Consider the following 18,192-nt stretch of genomic DNA (forward strand, 5'->3'; position numbering starts at 1 on the left):
GAGTCACGGGCAAGGCCCTTAAGTGGCTCGGGTCTTTCCTCAGCGACAGAGTCTTTAAGGTTTTCTCAGAAACCAGCTGCTCCCTACCAGTGCCATTACAGTGTGGGGCACCACAGGGTTCTTCCCTTAGCCCCACACTGTTCAATGTGTACATGGCACCTCTAGCAGAGGTAGTAGCCCCCTTTGGAATCCAGTTGGTAAGCTATGCTGATGACACTCAGCTAGTGGTCTCCTTAAATCAGGTGGAACCCCTTCCAACTAATCTTTGCAGCTGCCTGGAGGCAGTTGCGAAGTGGATGGATGCGTCCCATCTGAAGTTGAATGGGGGGAAAACCGAGCTGATGCTACTTGGAAAAAAAGCCACTTTTAATAACTCAACCCTGTGGCCCTCCTGTATGGGGCTCGGGCCCACTCCAAAATCCGAGATAAAAAGCCTTGGCTTCTGGCTTGATTCGGAATTGTCTTTTAAAACTCAGGCAAGAAAGACAGTGGTTACTTGCTTTGGCCTACTGAAGACAATCCGTAAAATCCTTCCCCAGTTACCCGAAACTGCCAAGAAAACCATAGTCCAGTCTCTTATTTTATCAAGGCTGGACTATGGGAATGCGCTCTATCTAGGAGCCCCCATCTCAGTCACCCGACAACTCCAGATTGCTCAGAACTCCGCAGCAAGGTTACTTACTGGTACCAGCCGCCGTGCATCAGCTGCACCTTCATTAAGGACCCTGCATTGGCTTCCAATAAAGGAGGGGGTCCACTTCAAGACCCTTTGTCTGGTCCATAAAACTCTCTATGGGAAGGGCCCTCCCATTCTAAATGACATGGTCAGACCATATAAACCATCTAGGGATCTTCGTTCAAACCAGCAAAACCTTCTAATTATCCCCAAGACCAACAGGGCCCGAACAGGGGGCCGTCTCTTTTCGCGAAATGCAGACAACATATTGCCTACATCTTTAAAAACATCGACCTAAACTACGTTATGTATATGTCATTTTATATATATTTTTTCTGTCTATGTAATATTTATGTATGTTGAAAAAAATATTTTATGAAATAAGAAAAGAAAGAAAAAACTAATTGATAAAATAACACATTTTCTACTTTATAAAAATTAACAAAAATAAATTTCATATCAAACTTCCATGTTATTCATTATGTGCTTCATTTAAATGCCATGTGTTTCAAATGTAAACGATATGCTAATCAGATTAGGGCAGTAAATATTCAACTGTTTGCTAATTAAGTTCTTTACATACCTGTTCGAATGCTCTTCCTTTACCACTCCGTCAAGAACCCAACCTGCTCGCATTCTGCAAAAAGTTAAAAACAGCACTGTTTCCTAAGATATAGATAAGCTGGTCCTCTGTACTTTAGGTTTCTAATGTCTATTTTCCTCTGTTTAATATCAAGCGCTGGGATGCTTTAGAGTAGCCATGCGCTATAGAAAAACCTTTACAATTACAACAATTACAATTACAATTCCCTTTTTACGGTCAAGGCAGAGTATTTGGCATCCAGGTTGAAGGGCTTGTACCAAATCGGGTTCCGAGTGTTCCTGCAGCCACGTCTCTGTGACGAAAAGGATGTCTGGGTTTATTTCCTCTAACATTAGGGAAATTTCCATGGAGTGTTTGGGAAGTGATCTGCAGTTGAGCAGGAGCATAGAGTATATTGTGAGTTCCGTTTTAGGATGGGGTGAGAAATGAAATCCGCACTGGTTGCAGGCGGGGTGTTTTATAGATGGGTCCCATGCGTGTAGACAGGGTGGCCCAACAGCCTGATTTAGTTGACGAAGGGAATGGGAACTATGGGTGGAACAGTGGACGATTGTGCCAGTAGAACAAGGAAAGTTTAAGAAAGGGCATTCCACGATCGATCACTGCTTCGCACTGTGGGCCGTGGCACGGAAGTCGGTGGAAAAGCAGGGGAAGTTATGCTGCTGCTCTGTAGACTTCCGCACGGCATTCGACCTAGTAGATAGGAGATGCCAGTGGGAGGCATTAAGAAAATTTAATGTCCCAGAGGGGCTCCTTAAAATTATCCAGGAGCTACACAAACTAAATTGGGCGCAAGTTATTAAAGACACAGATTGAGCCCTGACACCTAAAATATTGATTAAGAATGGTTTAAGGCAGGGATGTGTATTAGCCCCCTTACTGTTTGCAATATATCTAGCTGATCTCCCAGCCACCTTAGAAGTGAATAGAAGCGCCAGCCCTAAAATGCATGGGAAACAATTGTCCTGTTTGCTGTACGCCGACGATTTGGTAATCTTTGACCAAACGGAGATTGGATTGCAAAGTAAGTTATCTGTCTTCAATGAATACTGCTTGGCTAAACGCCTGACTGTAAATATGGAGAAAACTAAAATGCTATGTTTTGGGAAGAAAACTCAGAAGTTTAACTGGTATCTGGGTTCCAGTAAATTAGAAATCGTGAATGAATACAGATACCTTGGTATCTGGTTCGAAAAGTCTTTGAAATGGGACATCCATCTGGTAGCCCAGAATGCCAAAGCCCATACATCTGGATGCGGGCTAAGGAAATTTAGCCAAATCTATGAGGATATGTCACATAGACCTTTACTGAACGCCTATAAGGCAATTATACCCCCACAAGTGCCGTATGGGGCCGAAGTCTTGTATTTGAGTGGGAAGAACAATTGGGACATTGAGGAAGGGAAATGTCTCAAACCATTGATGTCACTGCCTAGCTCCTCTATGATCCAGGCAACCCGATTGGAGCTGGGAGTGACAGCATGGAACATACAGGTACAAGTGGCTCTTTTAAGATTTTGGAAAAGATTGGGATCGGAGGCAGTTACAAAAGTGTCACAATGGTGCAAAGAGGAGATTTTGCACAGCGATTTAAAATGGGCCAAGGTGATCAGAATGAAAATGTGCGCAATGTGTAAAAGCTTAAAAGTAAAATTTGACCAGGTGACACTATCGGTTGAAGCCTCAAATGGGGAGCTTAGAACAGCAGGAAGAGAAGTATCCAGGCAAAATGACATGATATACCTGAAAAAGAAAGTATCAGTCAATTATATGATGAATAGCTGGGAGAATGATATGTGGTACCCCTATCTGGATACACTACCTGATGCTGGACTAAGAGCTGAAGTGCTCAGATGGAGAATAGGGGTTAACCATTGGGCATCTCATGGAAATAGAAAAGCAGAATTGGTACAACCTGATGGTAAATGTCACTGTGGATTAGGTACCAAGTGTGACAATTTACATATTTTACTAGACTGCCAAAAATTTGTGTCACAGCGGAAATTGTTTTTACGACCTATGTTTTTAAAATATGGTATATTCGAGCGCCCGCTAGCAATTAATCTACTTACTGACATGCCAAACCTTGACATCGCAATCGCCATGGCAAAATATATGAAGGCGGTGAAAAGGACTCTGTTGGAACCAAATATGATTGGATAGAAATTGGCATGGAAGTATAGTAAGTAAAGTAAATATAGTAAAGTAAAGTAAATTGTGTTTAGTTGGAAATACTATCCTTATGTTAGCGTGACTGTTGCAATTTTAGGAGTATTGTTATATGACATTTTTAAGCTGTGGGAGGGAGGTAGGAATTGTCTGTGAAGGTACCGCCTTTTTCAAGTATCAGCAAAATTGTTTTGTATATGTTTTATACTATTTATTGTAATACGTAGCATGTTGTTTAGAGACCAATGGTCTAATAAAGGTACTTTTACTGACTGAGAGAGAACAGTCACATTGAGCACTGATCTTAATCACATCACTGCAAATCAAACTAACACTGCCATCTACTGTCCTAACATGCTAAATTAAAACAAACTTATATTAGTACATCGTAATTTAAATCAGGAAATGTACAAATTAATTTTTAAAATAATATTACACATACCTAAATGATTAAATATATCCAAAAATCAAATCAAGTCAAGTCAATAGGTCTTTATTGCGAATTTTCATCATAAAAGACATACTATACAATACAAAAATCCATCCAAACATGACATCCATTTCATACATAGTAAAATTAAGTATCCCAGTATGTAAGCGCATAAAAATATAAATAGATGAAACCAATGCTTAAAAGGGATTAAATGTACAAATAGCAAAAGACTTAGACAACTATGTATTATCCAATAAAAGAAAAAAAAAAGGAAGAAAAAAAAGCTCCAATAAATCCCAAAATCCCAGGGGGATGCCTTCAACACCAGGAGCAGTCAATATTTTCATATACACCACATAATTAGAGACTGATCTTACGAATCCGGAGTACCCATGCCCAACTCACATATTTGGCTACACCTATTACCACTGGGGTGGTGGTGTCTGATTTCAAGATTCTACTTGCGGACAGCTCAGATCTAGTTCCCATTGACCGACAGACAGGTCTTAACCACAGCCGTCTGGGTTGTTGATACTCCTGGCAGACAAAAAGGAAGTGATCAACCGTTTCAACCTGATCCACACAAAATGGGCATTTGTCATTACCTAAGGCAGTGGTTCCCAAACTTTTGACTCCTGAGACCCCCACTGAATCACTACTGGAAGCCGGGGACCCCCAAGCAATTCGTACAATTTCAATTTAAAAAAATTAAAACAGTAATTCGCAAAAAATACACAAACCAATAAACACCAAACAAATACTTGCATTACTAAAGCTTTTATTATTTTATATTGAAAAATATGCAAAAATCAAAACATTTTAATGGGACGGATGGTGCTGCATCTCCGCTTCTAACTTTTTAATGTTTGGTTTTATTTCAGAAAGTTGAATACTTAGGTCAGATTCAACATTTTGCAAGCGATTTCCGCACTTATTTTTAAGGTACATAAGATTTGAGAAAGCCTTCTCACATAAATATGTGGTGGGGAAAGGAAGTAAAACCTTAAGTTCCTTGTACGATAATTCAGGGTAATCTGTTCATACATGCAGCTAGAAATTTGTCAGACTCAGAGACTTTTCCTTGAATTGAAGTAGAACGACATTTTACCACCAATGGGTGAGCAGTGCAGTTAAGGCATATTTTAGAGAGGCCTCACATGGCACCTGACGAGACCTTCTCCTGTTAAGGTGCCCACTGCCTCCATCCCCTGCCAACAAGCCACAAAGGCTACACAGTGTCTATTAAGTGGTCCTGATAAGGGAGCATATTCCACAACTGTTCAGGCATACAAAAATAGGATTTTTACACAGGGGCAACTCGTAGCTCCCCAAAGACCCTAGCGAGTGGTTCTTCTAGGTTCAGACCTGTGAACCTTCATACAGTTGTTGTTTTTTTTAAGAGTTCTATATAGCGCAAACTAGACCCGAGGATATCAGGTATCAGAGCACTTTACATGACCACCAGTTACGTTACAGATGGACACATGCATTTTTTTTAGGCACTGGGGGATTAAGTGATTTGCCCAGAATCACAGGATGTTGAGCTTCCACGCTGAGACTCAAACCCGGTTCACCAGCTTCGAGGTTGACCTCCGATGACAGGACGGCCATGTTCAAAGTCAGCAGGGGAGTAGATCTTTGTGTGCAAACGAATCCCCAAACAGAAATATATTACTTTGTAAACCTGGTGATCAGTGATATGTAATTGATTCTTTTGTTGAAGCAAAACACTTTTTGAATTCCAGCTCAGTCTCCCCGGTAGGGTCAGTGGTACAGTCCTCACTTCCATGAGTCTATCAGATTAGTATTTCCATTACAGTCCTCTTTAAATTTAGAAGCAGGGGCGAGGTGGGGCTGAAAGAACAAGCACTGGCATTGCCAATAGGTCTCGCCTTTGGGACCTTATAAGTGTTTAGCCAGAGATATTAACTTTGCCTATGTCTTTAAGCTGTGCTGTACAGTAGTCTGCAGCATACTAGAAAGTTATAATAAAGAAGTGGTAGAAGCAAACTCCACCCAGGCTTAATTGTGGGTTAGGCACAGGGCCCGGCTGGCCAAAGGCTGTGCACATTGGGAAGGGAACACTTTCAGAAGTTGAGTTTACTTGTTAGTATAGTTTGACAGGAGGAATTTGGTATTCTAAAACGAAGAACTCTTTTTAATTAAAAAAATATTTTATTGAATTGAGAAGAAAAGCCAAAAACAAACTACAGCACCTTCCATTGCATTGAAAATGCTAAACTCTGTCCCACGGTAAGTGGGAGCCAGCACCCAAAGACACTAGACTTACTTTATGTTTTACAAAACGCTGTTTCCTGCACTTCTATGAAAGATTCCATGCCAACCTAGGTAGACCTCAGATTGCAATTAAATCTCAATTGCTTAATTTATCTCCCAGAAAGGGGAAATGCTATAAGCAAGGTCACTGGGATAATGTAAATTTGCAGCAGCTGTGTTTTCTCCATAATCATGAATTTGCCGCATATGCCACATAATCTGTCATCTGCTGCCTAATCTTCGGATTTTAGCAAACAAACTTTGTTTGCAGCTCAAAAAGATTAAAAAGTTACTAAAATTTCAGCACCAAAAAACAAAACAAGTATGTGGAGGGTCAAGGGGAATATTTTATGACCTCTCTGCTCGCTCCCCTACTCTAAGATACAAAACACACAAGAGAGCAGACTAGGTCCGAAAAGAGGGGGTTCAGCTGTGCTGGCAAATGTGCAACAGTGGGTGCATGTGTGAAAGTATGTTGTTGAGAACATTGGCTGAAAAAACTCCCATCAGACCACCCTTTATGGTGGATTTCGCGTCATGTGGGATGTTTTGCTGATCATTCCAAATCACAACCGACCATATAATGCCGCTGTGAAAATGGATGTCAGTAATCTAGCCATGATGTCCATTGTGAAGTAGTATGTCCTAAAGTGCAGTGCTTAAGTGACAGTGATAAATTAAAATTGACTACACAGGCGCTGTACAACATTCAAAACGCAAACTATGTGTCACATATTAAAAACACGCCGAGTAGTTTGGCTACCCCATGGCGCTGTGCAGAACGGTCGACATGTTTCAGCCTAAAACATTTCAGCAACACACGTTGCTGTGCAGTGGAAGGCCCTTTGCAAAAGTTGACTGGTTCCCCTTCTGGTACTTATTGTGTATTTGGGTGTTAACGTGATAATAATGGGGAGTGAAACCTTATCCCTGGCAGTGTTAACCTGTGTACAAATTACAAAATACGGAAGCAATACTGTAATAAAATGTGCAGCATTAAGCCACATAATTTGTTTTTCCTTTCCGCATTATTTAGTAAATCTTGCCACACAATTTCATCCTCCCCTGCCGCATAATTCCAGTGGCCCTGGCTATTAGACATTTCAAATATCACATCATATTATTATCATCTCACTCCGCATTCATTGCTGCTCTCACACCAAGTGAAACAAACACATTTGTCTCTGCTAAACCTGTTTGTCTCTTAGGATCTGGCTATCAATATATAATGCACAATATATATTTTTGTATACTTTTTTTCCCTTTTGTCTGTCTCCCTTTTGCTTTCACTTCCCCATTACCTCAAATTAGTGCTCATAAATCTTGTCTCTTGTTTTATTCCTGGTCCTCAAGCACTGACTCGTAACTGGCTATTCTCCTGGCTCAGTAGCACTACAACTCTGCCACCTTCATCCACCATCATTCTTGGAGTCCCTCCTGGTCACTCACAAGCTTTCCCTTCTTGTATTAATTCCTCACCCATCTCGTCAGACTCCTCCCTTCAAGAGCATCCCGCCAAGTCTGGCTGTGATTCGTCAACTTGATCACAGCTCTGCTTAAGCTATGCAAACTACAAGTGTGACGGAAGGAGCCATCAATATACATTACAAACACATGTGAATGTTCTCAAACAACTGTGACCTCTGCTCAAGAACCACACCAGAGTTATTTATGCCATGCAAGAATTGACTAAAAGTAAACAACAATGAAAAAATATGTCATAAATACAGAGCCCGCTCTCCAAAATGTTTAGCTGACCCTAACGAATGAATACATAAATTAACTGGAATTCTAAAATGCCCTTCACTCAGGGATAAGGGATGAAAAAGGGAGCGGCATAGATACAAGGCAGATATTGACAAAACACATTTATTTTGACTGCACTTTGTGGGTTATGAGTGGCCGGACGTTCCACGGTTTTTGTGTATGTATTGAAAAATAGTGATTTCCAAGGCCTGATTGTCTAAATATAAGAAGCATCGGAAGGAGATTAGATTCTAAAAAATGCCAACAGGAGGAATAATAGAGAAACTACTGTTAGCCACATAAGATGGGATCAATATAGTGAACATATCAATGAACCAGGAAGGGAATTTGAAATTCACTGTGTCTTGTGGCAGGGAACCAGGACAGTAACCTCAAGTCTCAGAAAAATACTTAGTGAGGCTGCAAACACAGTGGCCACTGTGGCACAGTGGCCAGATTTCATTGCAGTCTTGCCGCCCCGGTGCCAGCAACATTCACACCACTCGTGCTGTGAGCATGGGGGCCAGATTGTATTGCAGTCTTGCCGCCCAGGCGCTAAGTACTTTCACACCTCTTACGTTAGGCACTCAAGTCCTGCGGACCCCCTGGGAATGTGTCACGGACCCCTGGGGGTCCGCGGACCACAGTTTGGGAAACGCTGACCTAAGGTGTTCCATCTGCTCGTTAGCCCTCGTAGTGGTAGGGTGCCTACTCTAAGCTGGTGATACAATTTACGGTCTAAAGGCTTCGTTATTGTATCACAGTATTCTTCCAAGTGTGAATCGCCCTTGATGACAAGAAAAGCTGCAGACATAGTGCTGCCTATCAAGGATTCGTGTCTCTTGGCTTTTGTCCTAGCCCAGTACATGTATCTAAAGATCTTTTTAGGAGGAAATACAGCAGTATCGGTGATAGCCCATAGCTCCCTCATCCCAATATCAGTTAATATTGATTTAATTTCAGTCAACCAGGGGATCCTGTGAGAACCCCCTATCCCCTTAACTTCGAGTAAGGCCTTGGCATATAAGGAGAGTCCTGGCGTAGTCCACAAACGTCGCCAAAACGCCAGGGGTCTATACCTTGCTACATCCTCAACAGGCTGGCAGCCAAGGTCATACAATAGGGGTATATGTGGGGTGGATTGGGGTAGCCCTACCACAGACATAGGAATTTATTCTGAGCGACCTTTAATGGGCCAAGTTGCTAAAACCCCACAATTCTGCACCGTACAAGAAGGCGGGGAGGATTTTTAGGTTATACATTTTAACCAAGGGGGCCAACGGTTTTGATAGGGAGAGCTTATGTTCTTTAAGCAGAGCTCCACCTAATGAGCATGTTTTAGAGCGAGCAAATCTATCTCGGGTTTCCTACTCAGTTTATCGCTGAAGGTAACCTCCAAAAATCAACATCCCGTTCCAAATTATTTGAATAAAATTGCACTTTGATCTAACATTTCACATTTTGATACTTTCTTCTGCTTTAGTAAGTCGTGGTTCAGGTGGTCGTTGTTTGTGTACAGTAGTGGTTAATGAGGTCGTCGTTCTGGTAAAGGTAGTGGTTAGGATTTGTTGTTTCAATGCACTCGTTGTTAAGGATTCGTTGTTCAGGCTGTTTCCCGTGGTGGGTGAAAGTAAAACGTGAGTGACAATTTAACTGACCAATAAATGAAGCCTTCTGAACAAAAGGCCCTCTGTGTATAGTATGTATGTATTTTTGGAAATAACAATACTCTGGCAAGAATATTGTCTCAAAGACCAGGCATAAAAAAGAGAGTAAAAAGCAGATATAACCACCACACGAACTTGGGGGAGCGGGAAGGAAACTAGAAAACACAAGTAGGAGGTATGTTAATGCAAAACAATGGAAGTGGAACCAAAGGAGAGATGAAGGTGACAGAAAGAGAGATGAAGATAAGAGTATAAAAGACAAAGCGAGCAATAATCAAAAAGTGATATTGATGAGAGATTGAGAAACACCTTCTCTAGACGGCATGGACTGTATCATTTTTAAATTGCAAATTGATTCTTGACTTACACTGACTGGCACCCACATTTACAAACTGCTCCCCATTGTTTCTAAGACTAGAAACAGTAGTTTTAGCCCACGTTTCATTGCTGTAATTATGAGAATGGCTCAGAAATGATTATGTTTTAGATATGTTTACCAGTCTTGTTAAATGAAATGACCAGGCTTATTTATGATCGAACCCAACCAGTTTCTTTTTCTAACAATTTTAATTAATTGAAACAATAAACAAAATACATGCACTAAAAAATAAATTGAAAAAAACTGCTCCCCATTAAGTCGACCTTTGTTGCATCCTTGTCGGTGTTTAAATATTCCTATGAACTAAATGCTTCTAACTACATACTCTTGGAAAATCTTAACCACCACCTTGATGCAGACAATGTTTTTAGCCCACACACATACCATGAGTTACCTACTTGAGCCAGTTTCCGCTGATATTGTGAACTTGGAGTCAGCTACCCCCTTCCCCTTACCTTAAATGGATCACCCATAGTTCCCACAATACCTTCCAGCTGCTCTCTCCTGCTCGAACTAAAATGTTGCATGAGTGGTCCAAACTACCACTAGAGGCATTTAGGTCAGCTCTACCTGCCTTTCCTTCTAACATCAGGTAAAATATCAATAATGAGGCTTCAAATTATGACTACTGGATTAAATCCACAGTTGACTCCTTTGCTCCATTAAAAAGCCTTACTAACCATTCTAATTTACCCTCAGCACCGTGGTTTACTACACTATGAAATCCCATGTGCAAAGTACTCTACCAATGAAAGTATTGGGTATAAATTCACCAGCGGGGAATATCATTGGCAGCTACATCATGCCTGTTGATCTTTCTGTACACATAAATTCTTTTCAGCAAGGAACTCAAGCACAGAAATGTTCAAATGCATGAAATGTTTCTCACTACAGCTTGCACATTATGTGTCTGACACTCAGTCCTTCTGTGATAACTTATCTGCATTGTGTTCAGATAAAATAAATACAATCTACGGTAAATTTGTATTGCTTGGATCAAACCCTTTTACTGCAGATGCAGCTACTCTCTTGCTAAATTTCAGATAGCTACTACCTAGGATGTCAAAACTATCTTTATTGCCACAATATCTGGCACTCTATTGCATCCGTGTCCTCTGTGATTTTTGGACCAGGCAGTTTCCATACTCAGCCCATCTCACTGCATTTTTCAATGTTTCAACCACAGAGGCACCAGTCCCAAACAACTGGAAACAAGCGCATGTTATCCAGGTATGAAAAAAATCCCTCAGTGAGTCCCCCCCAATCTCTTCTAACTATTGCCCGATATCTCTTCTCCCACTATCAGCTAAAGTTATACAGACAATCATTGGTGTATAGCTCGCAAAATATCTTTAAATCCATGCTATTCTTGAGTTTTTGCAGTTTGGGGGCCAGATGTACAACCCTTTTTTGCGGCCGCAAATGGGAGATCCTCCCGCTTGCGGCCGCAAAAAAGTGTAATAGCATGTACAAATGCTATTTTGTGAGTCACTTTCTCGCAAAATAGCAATTGCGACTCTTGCTATTAGGAAGGGGCGTCCCTTCCTTATGGCGAGTCAACATGCTATGTACTGATGTTTTGCGGCCACATTTGCGGCCGCAAAAAAACTTGCAACGGGGAAGATCACTGCCTGCCCTTGAAAAATAAAACTGAAAAGTTTAATTTTTCTTTTTCAAATGCATCCAGTTTTCCTTTTAAGGAAAACGGGCTGCATATAAAAAAAATGCTTTATTAAAAAAGCAGTCCCAGACATGGTGGTCTGCTGACCCCTGCTGGCCACCATCCCTGTGAATGCTAGTCCTTCCTAAAGGGGTTGCAAATTGCCCCAGCCTCATTAATATTAATGAGGCATGCAATTTGCGACCCCATTATAAATAGAAAACAGTGCCTGAGACACTGTTGTACATTCAAATTAGCGAGTAGCAAATTGCGAGTTGCAAATGCGAGGCAATTTGCGACTCGCTAATTGGAGGGTCATACATCTGGCCCTAAATGCCACGGTAATTGTAGTAAGGAAACAGCACATATTGCTGTCACAAACAAACTTAACATGATCATGGGCCAGGGAGATTGTGCTTTGCAAGTTCTCCTTTATCTGACCATGATATCTGACACAGATTCCTACCCTAATACGATAGAGAGACTCTGAAAAATTGTAATCTTCCAATCTGCTTTGAAATGGCTGGTCTCGTTCTCATCAGGAATATTGCTGGGTGTTTGCTAGGTCTCTTACAAATTCCTTGGTCTCTCCTTTCGCCAAGGGAGTGCATCCTACATTCCAATCATGCATATTTGCAATTTCCTATTACATTACTCTGCCCTGGGAAGGCGTTCCATGAGCGTTGCGTGGGTGTTTCCAAAGTACATCAAACACAAATTCAGAAAGTTTAAGGGTTATCCATTTTTGGGTGACTTTCAGTTAACAGCCTTGTTTAGAGTTGTATGGTGCTGGCATGTTGTTCATTTTCTGAAGAAAGTGTTAACACCACTGCTGAAATTTTGAGAACATTGTTTTCTTGGATTCTCCTCCAAATTTAGTACTTACTCTAGAAGTTAGATGCTTGTCCTTTACTCCAACTCTAAATCCAGTCCTAATATCCTTCCCACCAGTTCCCCCTCACTACATGTACCTACATCTAAATCCTAGCTATGTTTTGAACTCTATCTATAGCCTGGTCTATATTTAGCAATTCCTTACAGTTCAACTATACATAAAGTGATCCACAGATAATATTTCCTCAAATCAGAATGCTCTAATCAAGCGAATTGCGCCACTCAGACGATACTTAACGGAGGCATGTGTCCCCGTTTAAAACATCAGAACTAAATCAACATCTAAATAAATAACAATTTCCCACCTGTAATCCATCATGTTATATTATCAGAGTATATTGTTTCTTGTTATTGCTGCAACTATAGTGGTTTTATGAGCCATGTTTGTTAAAATTACTGGATATCCCAACAGTATGTCGTGACTTTAGATTACCCAGATGTTTGTTTTTACTTAAATTCATTTGATGGTACTTTTTGGTGCATGCTTTCCCCTATTTTGTAATGTAGTCCTGACCTAGTTCAAGGTATTTTTAAAGGTCTGGTTTTGTGGTTTTCAGCCAAATGGCATGCCTCCCATTGTAAGTTTGTAAAGATTGTTTCTATGACAGGATTATTAAAGCCTAAAAATAACACAAAGAATGTTCATATTTTTAACTCTTCACTTAGGAGACCATAAGGTTAGTGCGTCTGAAGGAACAGAACAAGTCAAGAAGGTATCAAGAATTATAAGGCATGAAGGTTATGTTGGGAAGGCAAAGCGGCACGACCACGACCTTGCCTTGCTCCTGCTGGATACCCCAGTTAACTACACCGACTATGTGGTTCCGGTGTGTCTTGCTGACCGGCAGTTTGCAGTGAGAGAACTCACGTCCATCAAGTACTCCACAGTCAGCGGTTGGGGCCGTCTACTTGAGGAAGGTGCCACACCTGATATTCTCAGGAGAATTGATCTGCCCCGCGTGAGGACCAGGGAATGCATGGAGGAAAGTGGCTTAAATATCACAGAGAACATGTTCTGTGCTGGATTTCTTGATGGTACAAAGGACTCCTGCCGAGGAGACAGTGGGGGCCCTCATATCACTAAGTACAAGGACACCTGGTACCTGACTGGCATAGTGAGCTGGGGGATGGGATGTGCTCGCAAAGGCTTGTATGGTGTTTATACAAGGCTATCTAGGTACACTGATTGGCTAGCAGAGAACATGAATGCATAAACTGTGTCCTTCTCACATTTGGTAATTAATGGTGTAATGTGTAAAAGTAACTTTTACAAAAGAAAACTTATTATCTGAAGCAGCCAATGTGCCTATCTGAAATTTACAGAAAGTCATTAAAAATGTATAATACCACTGTGCCTAGACATTAGTACACACATTAAATGTAACAAGTATATAAGAAGATTTACAGATTTGTACAATACTTTGGGTCAATGTGAAAAAACTCACAATCATATAGACCAGAATGTCCAGGAGTGACCCGATGATGCTCAGTGCCAGTGCAACACTGTGGTCACTGTCACATGCCTCACTTTCTCATTGAAGCAAGGCAAAGTTTACTCTGCATCTCCTCCATGCGGTAAATGAGTTTAGACAGCAAATGTACCAATGGACACTGAGAAGCTGTGAGTTACACACCCAGTGGTGACTTCTACTTAATGGGAGGGGGTGGGTTGCGGGCAGAGAAGGGAATGATTTATTTTTCTTTTTAAATCAATTTGCTGGCCGACCACCGCCTCTCGGGTCCTCTTCAGTCACTTCCAGGACTCCAGGGCAGGAACCACAAAGGTTTCCAGACTCCACTAGCCAATCACGACACTGCCTTACAGCAGTGTTGTGACTGGTCTAAGCACTGTGGTTCAGCGCTCAGATGGGGACTGGGAGGCAGTGCATGTTCTCCACCTAGGCTGTACAATACAGTCTGGTGGAGAACATGCTAAGTGCGCATGACTGTTTGGCCAGCCCAAGGCGGGCAGCTAAACCGTCATACGCACTTAAGAGAGTGCCACCACTCCTCCCCCTGCTCCTCTGTTACAGCCCAGCACGTCCCCTAACGATCTGAGCCAGGACGGAAAAATAAAATAATAATAATGCGTTACTATCAGTTATTGTTTCCTTTTTGACCTGCTCACAGAGCAGTGGGGTGACGCTCAGCCTTAGCAAAGGAGCTGCCACTTCTCACACCTTATCAGCCCTCTTCACATGACCACCAAATAATGAGAAATTATCAAACTATGAACCTCAATGTGAGTTGAAAACCCTTGCCTAGAGCCGGTTTCCAGTTCATGTACGAGGCTTCAAACAGTTGCTCTCCAGTACGGGGTTTGTAACACCCCTAGAACATTGTAGATGGCCTCAAATTGCTTTTATTTGCATTTTTGGGTAAGTTGGTGTTTCACTAAGGCCTCTCCGCCTCCTCCATATCTCAGAAGTATACAGCTCAAAGCAAAGGCATTTTGAATTGAGAAATGTTTTTTGCAATAAAGATATTATTTAAAGTAAGTGATACATTCTCACTTTTAAGCCTGTCACAACTCATTAGAGCTCCTCCACAAATATTTTTGCAACCCCATCTAAAATGAAATTTTTCCGTTTGGATGGCTGCTTTCCTCTAGAAGCAAGGCCGTCTTTGAGACTACAGGGTACTACTTTATACAGTATGGCAGAGGTATTCAAACTGTTTTGCACTGAACCTCCCTAAGAACATTTTTTCCAATTTCGGGCCCTCCTCCAAAACTTAATGACAATGATTGAAGGAACGGTGGGGGCTTAACTGAACACAGGGGGCAGGTACTATGAGAATATTTCTGAGGTGCTTTTGTGTAGCTCATAATCCACACTTAATGTGAGGTTTACATAAAAGAGCGAATTCATCAAACAAAAACAGAATTGACCAAAACACTACTCCTCATAATAAAGCTTCTGTGGGCCCCTTGCACTTCTGAACCCACTGCATCTGCCTCTGCTGCACTAGTGATTGCAGCAGCCCTGAGAAGCAGACTATCTCCTCTTCTACTTTCACCCTTTCCCTGCCATGCTTGATAAGCACCTTAATCTTAAAACAGGTCGACTGTCCCATGACAATTGTAATTGTGATGCAGTGTGTCCTCCAGGCCCCTGTTCCTCAAAGCTACTTCATCTGCTCCACTAACAAAAGCTTGTGCCTTGTGTATCAGGTTGTCTTCTCTGCCTTTTGTTATCAACATGAGTTCCTATCTCATATTATTCCTCCCCCTTCCATCTCTCTGATGCCCAAACAAGGTGTCTCCTCCGCTTTAATGTTCTCCTCCTTTGGTCCAAAGCAAAACTGACACAACAAGTCTGTTTTCGAAATCCTCCAGCTTCCATAGGACGTCGGTCATTCTGCTTTCATTAGAAGTGGATTGTTTGTCAGAGTTCTCCACACTTGCTTCCAGATGTACTATGCGTTCCTCCAGTGCTGTGATCCGATCATTAATCTCCGAGCAGGCTTTATTGACTTTCCTGACTGCGCCCTGAAGTTTCCTGGTAGCCGCATGAGCCCTCTAATGCTCCTGTCGGGCCTCCGTCTGTATTTGTTTTAAGGTAGCATAGATCATTTCCATAAACGGTTGGCCCCCTTGAGCCCCTGAGGCACTGTCAGCCCCATTCGTGTTACCCTGCCCAGATATGGATTCTGTCTCTTGAGCACCTTATAGCGAGGTTATCCTCGATGAACCTAGGGATCCACTCTCCAGTCTGCCGGATGTATTCTGTATCGCTTAAAAGAGCCCTATTAAATGTCCACTGAGCCTGCCTAAAAGGGAACTGAATATCTAGTTCAATCACCAAGGGATTGTGATCAGACATACCCTTTGGGAATAAATCAATAGTGCTTTTTGAGACTAGCTCCTGTGAAGCTAAAAAATAGTCCAGCCTAGCGTGTACCTTGTGAGGAGCAGAGAAATATGTGTATCCTAATTCAGTCCCCCTGTTCAAGGCCCAACTTCCTCTAGCCCATGCAAAGCTTGCAATTGAGATAACGATTTAAACACTTTGGGCTTTCTGCCCTGATAGGGGGATTTCCTAGTTGCAACTTGGCTGTTCACATTAATATTTAGATCTCCGCAGAGAATTAGAGGTAAGGTCCAGCCTACTAGTTCGGTTCTGAGCCAATCAAACAAAGCTGGGTCATCCAGCACCGATCCATATACTGAACAGAGGGTAAACATTTTATTTTCTATACACCCCTGTACAATCACCCATCTGCCCAAGCTGTCAGCCATGCATCGAGGGAAGCTAAGAAAGCTACTCGTCCCATTCCGAGCCAAAATAGCCACCCCCTTTGTGTGAGTTTCTTGTGTTGTGTTGGCTACCATATAATACCCCGACAGCTCCAGAAACCTCTTTCTGCTTCCCTCAATGCTAGTTTCCTGGAGGCATAAAACATCAGCTCTTAAGAATTGCACATCAATACTAACCCTCCTCCTCTTTTGGGGATCATTTAAGCCACAAATGTTAACTGAGGCTATTCTAATTTTCTTCATTACATAATAACGATAAGGTCAAAAACAAGCCGCCCAGAAAACAGTGAAATTGTGCAATCCCATAAACCGTGAGTATACTGCTTTTCCCTTGGTCCCGGATCCCCACTACCCTCCCCTGCCCAGCCCTCCCGCTCCCTTCAAAATGGCAAAATAGGTCCAAGGACCCTTGTGATGCCTCCTACATGTGGTTGCGCCCCTAGCTGCTCCCAACCGCGGCCCCCCAACAAAAAAACCATATAAAGTGAAAGTGAAACTGCCTAACTCCAGCTTAGCCCTCATTTCCTGACATCCCTATTCGTGAGCTCACTCAAGTACTCCTGGGCTTGGATTTCTGAAGTGAACACCCTGGTCGTGCCTTTGCATATAACTTTCAGCCTAGCCGGGTTCAGCAAGAAAACCTCACACCTCTGTTGCTGGAAGGGAGAAATAAGTGATCGGAGCCTCCATCTCCTCTCTACTGTGGAATTATAAAAGTCGTGGCGCATGAAGAAGGAATGTCCTGAAGCAGATCTTCTTGCATCTGGCCTGGCCTTCTCAAATATAGCTTGGCGTAGGAGAAAGTTGCTGAAGGAAATTAAGATGGCTCTAGGTTTTTCTTCCTGGCCTAGTCTTTTCTTGAGCGTCAAGGGAAATCTATGCACTCTTTGTACTTCTGCATCCCAGCAACAATGAGCCAATTCCGGGAAAGCCTCTTGAAAAAGTTTCAATACAAAGCCGCGGATATCGTCGCCTTCCTCTTTCTCCGCAATTCCTAAAAGTCGTAGCGACCCGGCACTCCCCACACATCAGGAACTACCCTGGACACACATATTCCCCATGCATTCCTATGGGAGGGCAGGCCACTCTCTCCACACATACACAGAGAGCGCACGCACTTTACACTGGACCACAGGGGAAAAAGTGCGCAGAGGCCTAAAATCACCAACATCAGGTTTCAGAAACAGGCTAGGCAAATGCAAAACGTTTCGGGGGGAACCTGACAAAAGGGCCAAGTCCAACAACAGCTAATTGGCAACATACTGCTCTAGAAACATCTTGCAGACCGTCTACTTCCATGCGTGCAGCCAGCCATGTCTTGCGCAGACACACATCGTTCTCCCCTTTGGGACCTTATAGGTTTTTGGCTAGGCAGCATATTATCCTGGATGCTAAGAAACATAAGAAAGACACATTTATTTTTGAGACC

At 42.3% G+C, this 18,192-nt stretch overlaps 1 protein-coding gene across 1 annotated transcript in view; it reads left to right on the forward strand.

Moving 5' to 3' along the window:
* F7 (coagulation factor VII) overlaps positions 1 to 13,854 on the forward strand; it is a 236,896-nt gene extending 223,042 nt beyond the window's left edge. The window contains exon 8 of the mRNA XM_086934404.1: positions 13,172 to 13,854. Coding sequence (XP_086790530.1) covers positions 13,172 to 13,719 — 548 coding nt within the window. The 3' untranslated portion in view covers positions 13,720 to 13,854. The remainder of the gene's footprint in view (positions 1 to 13,171) is intronic.
* The last annotated feature ends 4,338 nt before the right edge of the window (positions 13,855 to 18,192 follow it).

Source organism: Lissotriton vulgaris, chromosome 8, assembly GCF_964263255.1.
Source record: "Lissotriton vulgaris chromosome 8, aLisVul1.2, whole genome shotgun sequence".
NCBI classification, from domain to species: domain Eukaryota; kingdom Metazoa; phylum Chordata; class Amphibia; order Caudata; family Salamandridae; genus Lissotriton; species Lissotriton vulgaris.